The sequence below is a fragment of the Manacus candei genome, unplaced genomic scaffold (genome assembly GCF_025592945.1).
Source record: "Manacus candei isolate 608988 ecotype Guabito, Panama unplaced genomic scaffold, ASM2559294v1 h1tg000019l, whole genome shotgun sequence".
NCBI classification, from domain to species: Eukaryota; Metazoa; Chordata; class Aves; order Passeriformes; family Pipridae; genus Manacus; species Manacus candei.
In genome coordinates this window covers 4,441,994-4,458,856 of record NW_026138067.1, presented here as the reverse complement: position 1 = coordinate 4,458,856, position 16,863 = coordinate 4,441,994, and the positions used below count along the sequence as shown (strand labels likewise).

Sequence of the window (16,863 nt, the reverse complement as noted above, 5' to 3'; positions counted from 1 at the left end):
TAAATTTGTTTGTAGCATGGATCTCATGTGTTGGCTTGATATTGAAGAGTTCAGAAAGATGCTCCACAAGGATAAAGAAAAAAGTGAAGAAAAGTCTAAGGACATTGAAAGCAAGTACTTTAATGACGAGTACTTCTTTGGACCCAACAGCCCAGCTACCAGAGAGCAACAAGAAAAGGTACCAGTTACAAAACCATTTATAAAGAACAATCACACTGAATGTCACTGAGATAAAAGTCCACAAGAGGGTTTGATTCAGCTTTTCCCCATGCTATCTCCTCAAATCTTACCTATATTTTTGGCCAGAAGTCTAGTTCTGTTCTGGCTATGGGGGTCCCTTCCTTCCTGTTTGAATTCTTCCTCCCTGCTCCTTATAGAACATCTCTCTTAAACCCTGATCTGAGGCCACAGCCAGAGCATGCACAACACAGCTCAGAAAAAGTGTAAAAATGGCTTTCAGGCACAGTGACTTGTTCCAGCTTTGTATTTGGTATGTCAGTAAAGCCACAGACAGTAAGTCTGAGCTGTGGTACTCTGATATATCTTGATACTTAGGCAATTTACTTGGTCAAGCTGGGGTATTATTTCCCAGAGTCTGTGTCCTATTATAGATAGGGACAAATGTAATCTGTTCCCTTTTATGAAAAGTACATGTGAGCCTTGGGTAAGCATGCATTAAATGCTTTGCTTACAATTAAGCTCATGCTTTGCTAAATCAAGGATGTGGAGAGATAAAGGACTTTTGGTATACACAAAAGTTTATGTCATGTGTTATTGTGTTTGGATTGCTTAGCTAATGCATTCAGGTGGAGGAAGAAGACAAATCCTTCATGATCAACTTTCGGCAGCAGTTCTGCTAGAAGTTCAGCAGTGCGTCCAGAAGAGATTAGAAAAACAATGGCTGCCATTGTTCCTGGCAGATGAACACCGTGGGGTGGAGGGACAAGCAAAGGTAATTTTTTAACAACAGCAACACATCCAGGCATTGTTTTTTGTTTGGCTCATAATTTACCATTGGGATACAAAGGTTCAGAGGAAAAGCAGCCCACAACTCTCAGTTTACACTGAAAGAGGTGCTGTAGCATGTACAGGTTGAAACATTCAGCTTGATAATTGTGAAGGCAGTTGCTCTGAAGGCTTAGTTTAGCTGACAGTATTATTGTTAGATCCTAAATCTGAAGGAGCAGGTATTAGCTCTGCTGCCAGGCAGGCTGCCAGGAGAGTCAACTAATCTTTGCTGTAGTGCTACACTCTCCATATGCCATTTTGCCCTAGCCATACAGTTGTGCACTGAAGAAATGCTGCTTTGTGTAAAGGATTTGCCCAAGGGCACCAGAACACAAGCAAATGAGTGGGCTTCCCGTGCTGTAATTCTTTCTCTCTCTTATGCTGTCTTCATTCTCCCATCTGGAGCTGCAATGCCTGTAGAAATTACTTCAGGACCTGTGAAATTCTGCTTAGTGGGGAGGTTAACTGCTATAAGCATTGTTCCAATTGGTTACTTCAGAAAGTTGCCAGAAAACTGGGAGTGAGGAGCCTTTCACTCCTGCTGGCTCATTAGAAAGTCTGAAAATCTGCCTTTTATGAATGCCTCTGTGGCTGTGATCTGTGTAAGGAGATCATCCTGCTGCTGACAGATGCAAAGAGACTTAGTTTTTTGCACTTCCACAACAGCTCTGACATGCGAATGTCATGGCAGAAGGCAACTTCACAGTTCCACCAAGCAGACACATATGCAACTGCATTGTTTAATACAATTTGCTTTCTGTCATCTCTGTAACATCAAGAAGGTTGTCAGAGGTGCTATGAACTGGATCCTTTCCATCGGTTCAGAAGACTAAGGAATGTGAAAAGTATAGGTTCTGATAAGACAAATTGTAATTTTAATGATTATGTAACTAAATTAAAATTTTCTCTGCCCTTTTTAGCTGAACTCTGCCTCCTTTACAAGTCCTGGTACAAGACTATGCAATAAGGCTAAGCTGCTTCCAGGTCTGGAAGCTAACTCAGGCCTCCTTGCACCTGCTGCACTGTGCTGGCAGGCAGATTAGCCCAAGTAGCTTAGAAAATGTTGTATTCAACTCAAATAAACAGTTTACAGGAAATACATACTTCTAATGAGCTTTTAGTCTTTTCCTAACTCCATTTATGTTTTACTGCTCTTTTCTCTTTCTTATTGCAAATTCAGAGGATGAAAAGGTCCTTTGAAGAAAGTATTTTAGAAGAAATGAAACCAGATGACATTCTCTATTTGGCTTCATATTTCACAGTGACCAAATACTGTGGGCATGCTATGTAGTCCTTATTCAGAAAACCTGCCCTTGATTTGAGGTGTATTTTTGCTACAAAGAAGTTGCAGGATCAAGTCTGTATTTCTGATACAGCTGTCCAGAGGAACTAAAAACATTTCATACTGGGAAAAAAAAACAACACCAAAATTTGTTACTAACATAAGTGGTCCCTCATGGGTAGAGTAAACCAGTGGAAGTGCATAATTTGACTGCTATTGCTTCTTGTCTTCTCTAACTTTGCAGTCTCGTTTATAGCTGAAGAAGGGCTGGCATTCAGTGTGGGTCCACTAGTTTCAGAGATAAAATCCAAACAAAGACATAAATTATTCTACCACTGTGGTCTCTATCATTAGAGGGCTGAACAAGAAACAAGAAGAGTTTAAAAATTTAATTATAATCTACTTTTCAACTGTAGATAATGGACATAACTGAAGATCTTTTACGCAAAGACCAGCAGAAGACAACCAGGATATGGAAGGCAAGTGAAATGTACCATATCTCTTGTGTCTTCAGTTTCACCGTCTTTTTCATTTGGACCTTGCACATTCTTCATAATTTCTCTGTTGGCAGTGTGAGGCCCAAATGTAATGCTGTCAAAAGCAGACATGATTGTATTGGCTAGAGTGGACTGATTACTCATATTACTCCTGAATTTAGCACCCTGCTGATGTTCATGGTAAATTTCACTCCCTTCCTGGCTGGAGAGGTCATACTTGATAAAAACATGTCTCTTGTCTTGGGCTTTGGAGCACTCTTAACCCTCCTCAAACTGATATTGTACCTTTAGTTCACATTTATCTGTATTTTGCATGCAGTGGACTTATTGGGACAAGCTGTTCATTCCAGCATCTGGTAGTTTATTTATTATTGCAAGTGGATTACGTGCAGACACAAAAGGGAATGTGAAGTATGCAGTGGAGTGGGCAGGTTTAATCATATCTCACAGTATCTGTTTCATTTAGAATTGTATTTTAATCTCACAGCACTGAGATAATATCAAATTTAAACTTCTTAAACCTTTGTAATAATACATTTCATCAGATGTTTGCCAGTTTTTTCCTCTTGAAGAGCAGTGAACTTTTTGTGATTGCCAACATACAAGTTGTGTACATTTGTTCAGTTGAACTTTTATTGTCTGTTGAAATCAAACTGGAGACCCGGTCACCAATTATCCATGCAAACCATCAGCACAAAAGGGATCCAAAGTGCATATGGGTTCTGTTAACTGAGTTTTCCCTTTGTCTGTTTGTCAGGAAGATGGTTATTTTCCATGATCTGCTTCAAGGTTGTTGACCCATAAAATAAGCAGTTTGTATATTGGTATAGGGAAGGAAGCAATGTTTTGTTCTTCCTTTCATGAATATGACCCAGAAATAATTTTTCCCAAAAGTTGTCTAACTCCTGGTCACAGGGGATAGAACGTAGTAGGAGAATCAGACAAGGGCTGAGAAGATCCCACTCTACTGCCTAAGTTGAGCTTACTTTATTTTAACCAAAGGACCCTCTGGACAGCCACCACCCTCCCTCTCACAAGGTAGGCTCTCACCCCAGCAGGCTCTGTGGCAGGACACTAAGCATAACCCCTGTTTAAGAGCAGCTGCAGAAACTCTTTCAGCTTAGGATCAGGTTAGATTTCCAGGACTGTTGGCAACAATTAAAAATGTTTTTGTCCCATGCTGACCATTGAAGAGTACTCCATCCCTCCAGGACTTCAAGAGGTTTAAACCACTGTTAAAAGATGGTTTTCATTCATCCATCTGATAACAAAAGGGGGTTGTTTGGCTTGCTCCTCAGCAACAGTACAAGAACTGTTTGTTCAGGAAGACAGGCCAGCATGAACTTCATTTCAAACAAACTGTCTCTGCATAAGCCATCTTTCTTTCTCCACCCTTTCCTGGCTGCCTACTGTTTTGTGCTTGGCAGCATGAGGATTTCCAAAATGTCTTGATGACTCTAAATTCTGTTTTACTATTGGTAGCTTTATTCCATAGAGGGCAAACTCTCTGGCTTCTGCTGGTGATCATGGCAACACATTTCAAAGCTCATTTTGTTGGTGAGATCCCTGTCAGAAGCATTTTACAACTTTAAGCTATGTGGTTTGTCTGTTCCTTTTTCTTTGTTGTTTGTTTGCACAAAACTCAAACTGTTCTCTAGAAAAGTAGCCTCTTGCCATAATCAATAACAATAGCTGTTTCCATATTTTATAGTATGTAGTCATATGGTCTAAATCATTGTCAGTCATTTCCTCTCCCATCATGTCTTCCAAAAAATGTTCCCTAAACCAAACTGAAAAAAAAAAAAGAAAAATGAAGGAAAAAAAGAAATGAAACCTTGCCACATTTTATTGTATCCATGTCATAAAGTCATAAACTACTGAAAGTTAGGGTCAGTGGAAAGATAAGAATCAGACAGTTTACGCTAACTAATGGCTTTGTTATTGCTTTTTGAAACAAAGTTTATTTGGTGCATTTATTTCTTTTTTTTGACAGCACATGGACAATAAGTGTGTTTCTTCATCTAGTGAAATAATTGCTTTCCGCAAAGCACTGTTGGATCCGGTGACAGCAAATCTGTTTCAACGCTTTGTGTCACTGCAAGGAGACCTGCTGGGGAATGGAGTGCTCTTTTGGCAAGAAGTGCAAAAGTATAAGGTACGGTGGTAGAATGGAGCCGGGGGAATAGCAATCAGTTTGTAAGCAAATGCATCCATTCCTGCATATTAGGAGAATTTTAACAAGAATGTCTACAGGCATTCATTCTGTTGTTCATAGTAAAACCTCTTTCACGGTTTAAACCAGGTTTTTTTTTGAAGAAAACCCTCACTTCTTAAGGGTAGCTATGTTTGACTCAAATGTATAATCCCTATATTTCATTATGCTTCTTCAAACTGTAACATTCTTCTGAGTCCCTAAAGGGACACTACCGACTAGCTAATGCCCAGAGTTTGGTATACATCTGTTGAGCAGTAGAAAATATGCAAGTGTTAAAATGTTCATTCTGTCTTTATAGCTGCATACAGTTAAATAATGGGATTATTGCTGAATTTGGTAATTCCTCAAAAATCAGAGATAACGTTTAAATTCAATCAAATCTATAGATGTAAAGATAGTATCTACCCAAAAAGCCTATATGTGCAATGCAGACCCCAAGTCCCTTGCCCTTTGTAGTGTCACATTTGACTTCAGCTGAGGATGGGACCAAAGCCAAATGTGATGGGGAAGGTCAGCAGGGATTATCTCTCTCCCAAATACATGCACTTTTGTGAAATTGCTGCTGTATGGGTTGAAAAACAGTGGGAAACCTCTGGAGTGAGCCTTTAAATCACACTGCAGCTTCCTAGTAGCACCCTGGATTGAATTCAGGGACACCACAGATCTTTCACTTTTTCCTCTTTCCTTTTGCCTCTGGGATATTCCTGATGCAAAAGTGCTACCAGAGTGCAGAACCTTTCCTGGGCTCCTGAGCACAGCTTGTGTGCACATGGCAAGCAGGGAGCAAGAGGTTAGCTAACATGCTCACAAGTTAGGAGGTAAACACAGCTGATGCTGCAGTGGTACTTAGAGATCTTTTGCAGGCATTTGGGTGTATTTTCACTGTTTAATTTTATGAATTTGAATTTTGGAGTCTGCTTTAGAAATTGAAGCTCCTCTGTTTCCAGGGTTCCATCTCTCTTCCTCACAAAGGCTCTGATCCCCAAGTAAGGAATCACTAGATGAAATGCTCTCTAGGGGTGCTCCTTTCTTTCTCTTGGTTATAAAGTGACTACCTTACATTAAAAACCTGATATGAAGGCACTTGGTGTTGCATGACATAAATCCTTTCCAAAATATTTGAATTTTTTTCAGATTTGTGACTCTTTTTTACTACATTATGGAGGACATGGAAACTTTCTGCAAATTAATGTGCAGTGTAGTTTAGACTCTTTTCCCTGTAGATCTGCTCTCTGAAGAAAGCCTTCATTGTTTTTTTGTCCCAACCCCTCTCCTGCATTTATGTTAATTTTATTTGTCTTCTTATCAAGAAAAAGTACAATCTGACCATATTTCTCCGTGCGTGTGATTTGTCATGGTTGGCAGTTGACGCTCTTTATAGAAGCAAAGGGCTGGAGTAGTAGGAGTGTTGTGGGTCAGGCTGAACTGGAGGAATATTGCCAAAGGCGTGGGCAGCACTTTGCACAGTGCATACTTGTATTGTCTGAGCCCTATCGTGCCATCAGTTAAGACAGAATTCCCTTCAGGAGTCAGTGCTCCCCATAACCCATCAGGCTGGCGGCACATCTTGGGACAATCCAAAACCAAGATTTCTTTTTAAACAAATATGAAGAAACATAAATCTGTGGATCATTTCCATCTGTTCCTCTATGCTCAGTCTCATCTCTCTTCATATCATATGGCTTGTTTGTCTTCCCTCTTACTACAGCTCTCTGCCTTCTCTTCTATGCTAGATGAACAAAGGAGTCCATAGTATATACTTAGGATATATCTAATATGTTTTTGTATTGCCTTACTCTCTTTATTATAGCTGTTATCATTCTTTTTTTCCTTTTCAAAACTGAAAAGTATTCATAATAAAACAAGCCAGCTCTTTCACATACCACATTTCTGGTTAAAAGCCCTGTTTTAAATTTCTTTGCAAAGTAAATATCTAGACTCCTATACCAAAACTAAATGCAGATTCTTCATTTAGAGGGCTCTCTTCCTGAACATTCTCTAGAGCACTCATTGTGACTCTATTAGATATAAGTGATAGTCTCCTAGTATTATAGAAATTTCTTGATGTTTATGGATTGAGGGAAAGTTCATGTTTCAAAGTGTTTGGAGGAAGTTCTTTGAATTATTTTTCCTTCATGTCAAAATCCAATGGTAGCATTGTCAGGGCATCAAAACACAGTAATAACAGGTGTTCCGTCAGAACAGTAGGATCACTTTAAGAAAAGTAGAAAACTCCCAGTATTCCTTTGTGATCTCACTCCTGTAAGTTCAGGTCTGTTTTGTATTCTGTTCTGCACACAGTTATTTCCAACCCCAGGGTTTTGGGAAACTGGAAAATCCTAATGAGTGGTGAAACTAGAAGATTTCAATGAATGGAAGATTTTACTGGTAGCTAAAACTGTCCCCTTTGTACCAACATTCCTTGTGCCCTCTAAATATTTCCCCTCTTTTGCTGGAGCATTTAGAGCATTTCTTTGTATTTTGGTTACCACGGCTAAGCTAGTCATAGCAGGCTTATTGTGAAAACCAGTGCATTTCACACCTGTAGGTGTGTTTCTCTTTTCAGAAATGCCTATTATTTGCCAGTAATGCATCTGACCATGCAGGCAGAGATTATAACTTAAAAGCCATGATTGCTATACATCTGCATTTGCAAATCAGAACTCCCACTCACGTCTTAACTATGGCTTTGACCATTCACATTTGCTATGAGAATTTTGTCCTACATACTGAAGGAATCTATCGTATAATTTTTTTTTTATATTTTTGACTATTATTTTTTGATCACTGGGCCTCTCTAAAGGATCTTGTGTCTCTCTCTCCATTGACTGAAAATGCTATTTTTCATCTTTCAGGACTTGTGCCATTCTCATTGTGCTGATGCCATAGTCCAGAAAAAGATCACAGCTATTATCAACTGCTTTATTAATTCTGCCATACCCCCAGCTTTGCAGATTGACATCCCACCTGAACAAGCAAAGAAGATTTTGGAGCGCAGGAAAGAACTAGGACCTTACATTTTTAGAGAGGCACAGGTAAGAAGCTGGGCGAATCTCTGTAATAGGTCTGGCCAGAGCCTGCATGTCTGATTTTAGGAACAGTCTTTGTTGCTTATGTGACAATTAGGATTCAGATATATACTGCTCAATAAAAATGATCTCTGACAGCTATCTGATACTGGAAAGGTGTTATCTAGGTCTGTGTTAGGAATTCTGGCAGTAGAAATTAAATCTGTCTGTGTTCTTCATTGCTTGTTCTTTACCACTTGGTTAATGTGAGAGAAGTAATTTGTAGTTAAAAAGTTTGTAGTTTTCATGGTTTATGAAAAATGCAGATGTGAGTAAAGCACAGAGACAGCTTAACTTGCTGAATGTCTTTCCCTTCTTTATTACAAAAAGTGTGTTTTAAATGGCTGTAGACAATTTTCTCTCTCATCTTTGTACTGTTCAGACTGAATAGCGATTTGTGAACTTTTACTTCAGACTTACTCTTTTCTTGTCCCTTGATACTGCCTTGTCTGTCTTATCTTCTAAGCCCAAGAAAGCTAGTTTTTCTTCTTTTCCTGTAAAATTGACACCAACACCTTTAAACATCAACTGTGAGCCCATAAAGTGTTTGGATGACAAAAGATGAATGTTTTGTCAGAGAAGAGGGTTCACATAGGTTCTGAGGGAAACAGAAGGTTCATTTCAGCCTGTGTAAAACCCCAGTGAACTCCAGAAATGTGGCACAAAACCAAAGGAAGAACTTGGCCAAAAAACTGTGACTGGAACCTGACAGTGACTCACTTGTCACTTTCAAGTCCATTGAGCCAGAAGCAGTGAGGTGCTGAGCATGCTTGGCAATTTGGAACCCAAGTTTCTCAATGAGAATTAAACATCTAAATTAATTGAAAAATGTGAGCCTTGGTACGTGCAGCAACAGAATTTACTGAGCCCCTCTGTTTGCTTTTCTAAAATTGTTTTCCTTATTCTAGTTCAAAAACGACCCTATGAGAGATTATATCATTTAAAAATTATCCAAGATTTGCTCATAGATCTGTAATGTGGTTTAAGAGTCTTTCCAGAGGCAAAAAAGTATTTCCTTTCTCTTAAGGAGGGAAAAAAAAAAGCCCTCTCCCTAATGAACTGAATATTTGAAATATTTGAGCAGAACAGTGGTGCAAAAGCAATTCTACTGGTGTATATTTTATCAAGAATACTTGTAAAAAATGATGGATGTTCTCATTAATGCAAACAATTGTTTAGGGAAATATAAAAAAAAGAAAGTGCCTTTTAACTGTGTTTTAGGAAGATTTCTCACCAGTAATAAACATACTGATGAAAAGCATGTGCCGAGCAAATCTGGGCTGAAATGTCAGGACAGAGTACGTGGGAGGAACAAGGCTGTGTGTTCAAAAAGAAATAGTTATTTCATTCACATGGTAAACTACATTTTATTTTACAGTAAATTGTTTTCTTAATACGGTCAAGATTGACTTTCTTTTCTTCTTGTGCAGATGACTGTTTTTGCTCTTCTGTTTAAATTTTGGCCAGAATTCTGTAAGTTTCAAAGCAATGTGGATAGTGAAAAAATTCTACGTGCCTTGGAGAAAGAAAAGGAAAAAAAGATGCGAAAGAAGGAAAGGATAACAGCAAAGGTAAGGCTCACAAGGTTTCAGGTGACATCTGACGAACTGCATAAAAACTTCTTCATGAGCAAACGTACATGAATTAAAATATCCCTTTCTCAGCCTGTTCCAAAGCTACCAAATATTTTTTGTTAGATTTCAAACTTCACATGTGACCCAGTCCTAGGATGATTAATTCCCAATCCTGTCGATGCATATACTTAGGTTTAACTTGAAGCAGATGAGTCAATGGAATACTCCTTTCATTAAGAAGAGGGAAAAATGTATTTTAGTCATCTTTTATGCCAAGAGAAGAGCAAAAAAGAAGGCTGAATTAAAAAAAATAATTTGTGTACAGTGGGTAACTGCAGACCTGTTTGCACTTTCATGATGTATTGTCCTATATTAGAATTTATAGTTCTGGATTACTATTGAAAGCAAACCAAACCAAACCCAAAATTAATTTCATATCTATTTTTCAGAAGGACCATTTGAAAAGTCTGCACATTATTTTAAAAAATATTTATGCACTGATTACTTTGCATAGGTTTTGCCTTTTCTTGAATATTTCTCATCTTTGACAGTGAAATTGTTAGACTGTTCACAGTGAGTTTCCAGACAGTTTCAGCACATTAACAGAACTGTGACCTCTACAGTGGAATGCTTGTTTGTAAAATTGTTTTTCTTGGACTTTTTTATTAAAATGTAATGTATTTCTTTTTCCATTGATTATAGGCTTTGAAACAGTTTATTTTTTATGAAATACAATTGTTTGGCCAGCTTTGGGAGGAGAACATTCTTTTAAGGGCAGAGAAATTACTGGACTTGCAAACTATCATAAGTAGCATTAAAAGAGCTTTACATATGTTAAATACCATATACACGTGTGTTGTGATGTTACTTATGATGAGAACCACATGAGTACCTGGACAGATAAAGACATATGCCCGTAAGAACATGTATACATTGTTATCCTCCTTTAGACACATGAAAGCTGAGGACCAGTGAAACATTACTCAAGGCCACACACCAACGTCAAGGGAAGCCTAAAATCTAAGAACTCATGTTCCTTTCTCCAAAGCATATTGTCTCCATACAGATATGTCTGGCAAGGCCATTGGCAATACTTATACTGCAAGAATGCAATATTTCAAAGTAATGCACTTTTGCGTTTTCACAGACTTATTTTTTCCATCTGTTTGTGGCCTGTCTATAAGTTTTCTGATTAAGATCAAGGAAGTAAAGAGAAAATCTTGGCCAGGAGGGCAAAAGCCTAGCTTTTATGGAGAACAAATGGGAAAGGTGAACTACCCTTCTAGGCTGGGAAACAGAGTAAGAAATTTTAGAAAGTGACAGGCAGAGAATGCAGTTCAGTAAACAGTTTGCAGACTATTCTTCTCATGAAAAAAATGATCAGTAAACCGGTTACCTTTTAAAATTTTTTGAATGAATAGGTGGAACAGATAAATTTTTGAAATGTTTTTGAAACCCTTTCCCCTTTCTGCTATTGTTTAAAGAAATTGCCATTTCCTGTTCTCTTGTTTGAGATTTCTGTCCTCTCAATGACAATGTAACTATTCAAATAATTCAGTATCCCTGAAGGATACTGATAAGGTTCATCTAACATAAGCAATAGCAGTTCCACCAGCAGCTTGTGGAAGGTGATGATGTCTTGGCATTGAAAATAAGGTCTATGCTCTTCTGCCCCACCAGGCTCACGCTGAATGAGAGGAAAGCTCTGGCAAGGGTTAGAAACAACTTTTCGTATATATATTTCCCCTCCACTCCACAAATCAGTTGCTATTTTGGGTTTATGTCAAAATGAACAATCATAGTCCTGGGAGAGGAATTTGCTTTCTTTTTCCTCAAAAATGTGTCCCTGGGGTGCTCAGTCTACTTAGGCTCACCTCAGTTTTAGAGCTGAACAGATAAGTTGGACTTTTATGTAGTATAATTGGAAAAATGGTCAGAAAAGGAGCTTTTCAGTGAACAATTATGCATAACTTGGTATTATTTGACTATCTCAATATTTTTTCCGTGTGCCTATTTGTTATTTAGGGGGCAAATTCTATCGAAGGCTTCCTGGCAATGGACTTGTTCCTTTGTTAACTGCTAGAGGCACATGCCACACACTTTAAAATATATATTCGTCACTTTTTGCAGACTGCCTTGATGCCAGTGCTAGTAATTTGTTATATACATAATTGCATTTTACCTCCAAAGTAGATTTTGGATTTTTTTGCTTTGAAGTGCACAAAGCAGTTTTACCTTACCCTATAAATCTGTATTTAGTCTTTCCATACCCTTAGCAAAGAAAGCCATAAACATTATTTTCCTTTTCCATGTTTCTGTCATCTCTCTTTACGCTTCTTAGCAATAAGCTTATTTGTTAGTTAGTGGTGTAATGTCATGGGATATGACATTGCCATAACATTGCCTAATTTATTATGAGAAGACATTATTAAAGACCTCACTTAATTCACCATTTTCATTGAGAAAGCCAACAAACATAAACTGTAGTGCATTAGTGTACATGCTACCTCTGTATTTGCTTTGGCATCCCTGTTTCATCAACTGAGTGTGCCACAGAAGTTACTAAGCCTGTTCCTGGAGAGAAGGTGAACATCACACTGCCTGGCCAGTTCTGTACCCGAAAGTCACTCTTAGAGCTGATGGGTTCATAGGACAATGGGGATGATGAGGAAGGAAAAGGCACTTTATGAGGAAGGAAACAGGATAGTTTGATCCTTTTCCAGATCTTTCAGGGACTTGCTAAGTGACTCTGGGAACAATTTGACCTCTTTCCATCTCCCCTCCCCTTACTTTTTCATTTAACATGGGAGGCTTATATTACTCAGCTCTTGGAGGTGTTATGGGGTTAACTGTGTGAGGTCAAGTATGAACATTGATTAACATTTATAAAGAATTTTGAGATCATCAGACAGAATGTGCAAAGGTGCAGCCTTCATAAAACACAAAAGCAACATGAAAATGATGAACAGTTAATCACCAGAGCATTTTACGAAGTGCTACGATGCCTTGTTCTTCATTGTAAATGTTTTAAATCAGATTGCCTGTTTTCCTAACTTGTATACTGTAGTTCATTTGCAGCTACTGGACCAAGATGGAATTAATCACCACAAATCCTACATTCTTCATTTATACATGAGGCCAAATTAGAGGCTCACAATGTTCTCTCTGTCCTTAAAATATGTTCTGTTGCAGATCTGCCCTGTCACTTAGCTATATTTTGGAGCAGGTATTGAATCTGAAAGGAAGATGGTCTGCAGGACTGTAGAGGCCAGGAATCATTGACTAGAACAAAGAAATGCTTTTAAAAAGCATTATCTTCTGCTATTTTTTAATACGCCCAACATGATGTATTATGAAACTGAGCATTACAAAACATTACTGCAAGTGAACCTATCTCATTTCCAATGACAGTTTTTGGTTCCTCAGGCCTTGCTTTTAACTTTAGCACCGTAATTATTGTTCACATCTAATTATGAGTTTTTATTATTAGCAGGGTAAAGAAGCAGAGAGAAAACTCATCAACTTGACTCAACTGTCAAAGAGGGCCTTGACTCAACTGCAAAAGAGTGCCTTGACTCAGCTGAAAAAGAGTGCCTTGACTCAGCTGCAAAAGAGTGACTTGACTCAGCTGCAAAAGAGTGACTTGACTCAAATGCCAAAGGGTTCCTTGACTCAACTGCCAAAGGGTGCTTTGGTAGATACGATTGACATGAAGAGAGGATCAGCACCATCTTTAGATGGATTTGGGTGGGAGGTGAATAATACACGTTTCTACGGATCAATCATTCAAGAGAGACAAAATGACCTTGGGAGAGCAAGAAGGGGGAGTTAGGTTTTGAATACTGTTGTCACATAGTTCTTCAATAACTGTTCATTCTTCCACAATTAGCTTCGCTGTTTTAAGTTTACCTACCTGACAGCTGATTTTTTTTCCTTCTTTCTTGATTTTTTTTAAGATTTAGGTACTGAGTACTATTAATGGCTGACAGCATGTTAAGCTCTTACGGTGTATAGATTAAAAAAGAATCTGTTTGTAAAGATAAATTGAAGAAAAGATAGTTCAGTTCCGGAATAAGAAGCTTTTCATTACTTGTGAAATTCCTGTCCTGAAAGAATTCAGTTTGAGCTAGAGTTCTGTTCTGTTCATATGTCAAAAACTGAAGCAGAACTCCTTCAGGAAATCTAGGTATTTGAAAATCTGACAGCAAATACTACTTTAGGACTTCTTCCATAACAACTCTCACTATGCATCTAACCTATAGTGAAAAGTTAACAGACATTTGATTGGAGAAATGGGAAGAACAGACATGCTACCTGGGGCATATGAAGGGATCATTCATGGCTGAGTTGGCACTGCCATAACATAATGGGGAATCTGTGCAACCACATAATACCAGCTATGCTGTGTGACAAATAAAGTAAATCCCACTTTAGCCACTGCTTGAATTCTACAGAATGCTTCTCGTGGCATTATGTTAGTGATGAGCAGAATATAGAAATGGGCAGTCTGAAATACCCCCAAAATCTGAAGCAAATTGCATAGTTAAGCTTACACCCTTGTCCCTTAAATGGACCTTTTTACTTTTGCTCATACCTATTTTTTTTATTTCTTTTTGTTTTTAAATTGAGTTGAGCAAGTCAGTATATCCATGGCATACGCTTAAGCCCTCAAGAAGAGGCAAGTAACTACAGAACAAACAATAATCTTTTAAAGGGCAGTTTCTTTTTTCTTCTCCGAGACCCTTTCTGCTATAGGAAGGTGCTAGGAGTTCTACTGAGTTGTGATATGACAAATTGGCCCCAAACTTCTCATGCTGTAAGGAAAAAAATTGGGTCGAATAAAAACGCAGTTCCCAGCTGTTTTAGGAGAGTGACCTAATATTTACATGTAACCTGAACTGTGGTTGTTGCAATGCAAAGAGCAACATTTGATCCTTAGAAAAAGAAAGGATGATGTTTCCAGTTGATTAGCCTCTAGTGGTAGTAGCATTCTGCTAGAGAAAGCAGGCAGAAAGAACTGAGAGGCTAATGAGACCTTCAATGATTTAAAAAAGGACATGCTCAAAGGATGTGACAGGGAGATAAAATCAAATCCTCAATAGCACAAATGGCAGATATTTTGGGAGGGGAAAGATCTGCTGTATTTAGGTTTAGAAGATGAAAGGAGAGAGCGAATAAGACAGACCAGGGATGGAGAATAAATGTAAACATTGCATCTGTCAAACTTGCTTAAATCATGGTGTTTTGAGATTTGCTTATTTGAAGCAATACTATTTTTCATATGATTCCAATACTGTAATGAAAAGAATCTTCTTAATAATTGTGGTTATCCAATAACAGGGTTTTAACATAAACAAGTTTTTTATCTCACTGTTGATATGAGCCAGGAACTACAGTGACGTGTTCTGAAGGCTGATGGTGTTTAATGGTTCTTGCAGGCTTCCTGGTCCTATTCCAAGTACATAGAAGCCTTGGAGCAGGAGACAATACTCATTAAAAGGGAAGAAGATCTGGAGGAAACCTCATCATCATTCCTTTCAGGTGATTAACCTGTAGTTTATTAGGACAAGCTTATAGCTTAGGTGAAATTCTCTCAGTATAAGGACTTTGCTTACTCTTCTTTTGAGTTTCATACATAAACCTCTGCCTCTCTTTTGCTGTCCACAGGGGAGTTGCTCTCTGCACCATACTAGTGAGTGATAAGTTTTCTAACAAAGGGTCAGTAAAAGTTGCAAGGTATCAGCATTGCCTTTACTGCAGAGGTCCTACTGAAGAGGGGGATTCAGCCATCCTTCATTTTGCAGCGTTGTGGCAATCACGCACACATTTCACCTCCCTGGCTTTTTGTGCTTCATCAACTTACATACAAGCAGATACTGAAACTTCTTTCTACCAGTTTGTCAGTATGTTTTTGGGGGATGTGAGAGGCATTGCTTCATCCTGGTTTCTGCCATGAATATCCTCTTAGGTCTTCCCCAAGGATATTATGACCTGTTTGCTTATTAAATTCCTGCATTTATCAGTAAGGCTAGCAACAGCACTATGTAATGTTAAACTCCTTCGGTTTCACATAATTTTAATTATTTTTTTCCATGTGCAGATTCCTTGTCTGTGTCCTCCCTGAAGCCTGAAAGTTCTATGAAAGCTACCATTTCTACAAAGCGTAAACTCTCAAATGTTCCCAAGACACAGGAAGTGAGCACCAGACTGCCAACAAGTGTACTTTGAAATGTGGATTCTTAAAAGCTAGTTTTCCTGCTGTCAGTGCTGATGCTCATTAGTAGCAAGTTATTTCACCCCAAGTCATGTTTAAGTGAAGCTCTACAGCCTCAATGTGAAGACAAGATTATTTTTCATTTCAGCCATGGTTAGCGGACCTGACGTTGACCTGATGGAATTTTTTTGCAAAATGGTAGTATCTGAAATGAGGCTATCTAAGCTTTCCAGTTCAGATATTTTAACTAGGAACATGAGGTGACTAGAGAAATCTCAGACCCCATGGAGTTACTGGCAAGAATCTGACACAGAACTAGCAATAGATCATCTCTACCAAAGCCAATTAAATATTAGAATAAGAGAAAGAAGTAGGACAGCAAAGAGATCTGATAAAGACAGAAAAACATATTTTACTTCAAAGCTTGAATTCCTAGAAGGAATAATATCCCGGAGGTTTTGTTTTGTTTTTTAAGCCTATGCTGAAATTATGTGGACTTAAGAAAATTAATGGAACTTGGACTATTGCTTCCCTTCCTTCTCTGCTCCTCCTTTCTCTTCTAATTATGTACTAAGCACTGCTATTTTAGGCAAATTGGTGTCCTGCCTTCACTAGTCCTCCTGAATTTCCAAATGTCTGAACATAATCTTCCTGTGGCAGCATTTTCTATATGTGACTTCAGAGAAAACTGCAGCATTCCTTGGTCTTCCCTCACATTCTCTTTCTGCCCTCTTATCATGTCCTCTAGTTGCAGTTAAAGTAATCCAGCTTCACAGGTGTAACTATATTTTGTATAACTCTGCCTTCTGTACCACTGTTCTGCCCCCCATGTCATTGTGGGGAGTCCTGGCACAGGGCCTTTGCTCCTGCTCTGTGGATGAGAAACCTCGAGGTGGGCCCTGTGCAGTCCTTGCTGCAGACCAGCCCAGATATCCTGTTGTTCCAGACCTGAGAGCTGCATTCTTGCCAGGCATCAGGCTGTGCTACAGGCTAATGCAATAAGAA

The 16,863-nt window shown here is 38.5% G+C and overlaps 1 protein-coding gene across 1 annotated transcript in view; it reads left to right on the top strand.

Annotated features, from left to right (window-relative positions):
- RGS22 (regulator of G protein signaling 22) overlaps nt 1–16,863 on the top strand; it is a 71,544-nt gene that overhangs the window by 46,365 nt on the left and 8,316 nt on the right. Inside the window, exons 18-26 of the mRNA XM_051785255.1 lie at nt 16–178; nt 794–952; nt 2,707–2,769; nt 4,781–4,942; nt 7,858–8,037; nt 9,501–9,641; nt 13,138–13,398; nt 15,083–15,185; nt 15,745–15,839. Coding sequence (XP_051641215.1) covers nt 16–178; nt 794–952; nt 2,707–2,769; nt 4,781–4,942; nt 7,858–8,037; nt 9,501–9,641; nt 13,138–13,398; nt 15,083–15,185; nt 15,745–15,839 — 1,327 coding nt within the window. The remainder of the gene's footprint in view (nt 1–15; nt 179–793; nt 953–2,706; nt 2,770–4,780; nt 4,943–7,857; nt 8,038–9,500; nt 9,642–13,137; nt 13,399–15,082; nt 15,186–15,744; nt 15,840–16,863) is intronic.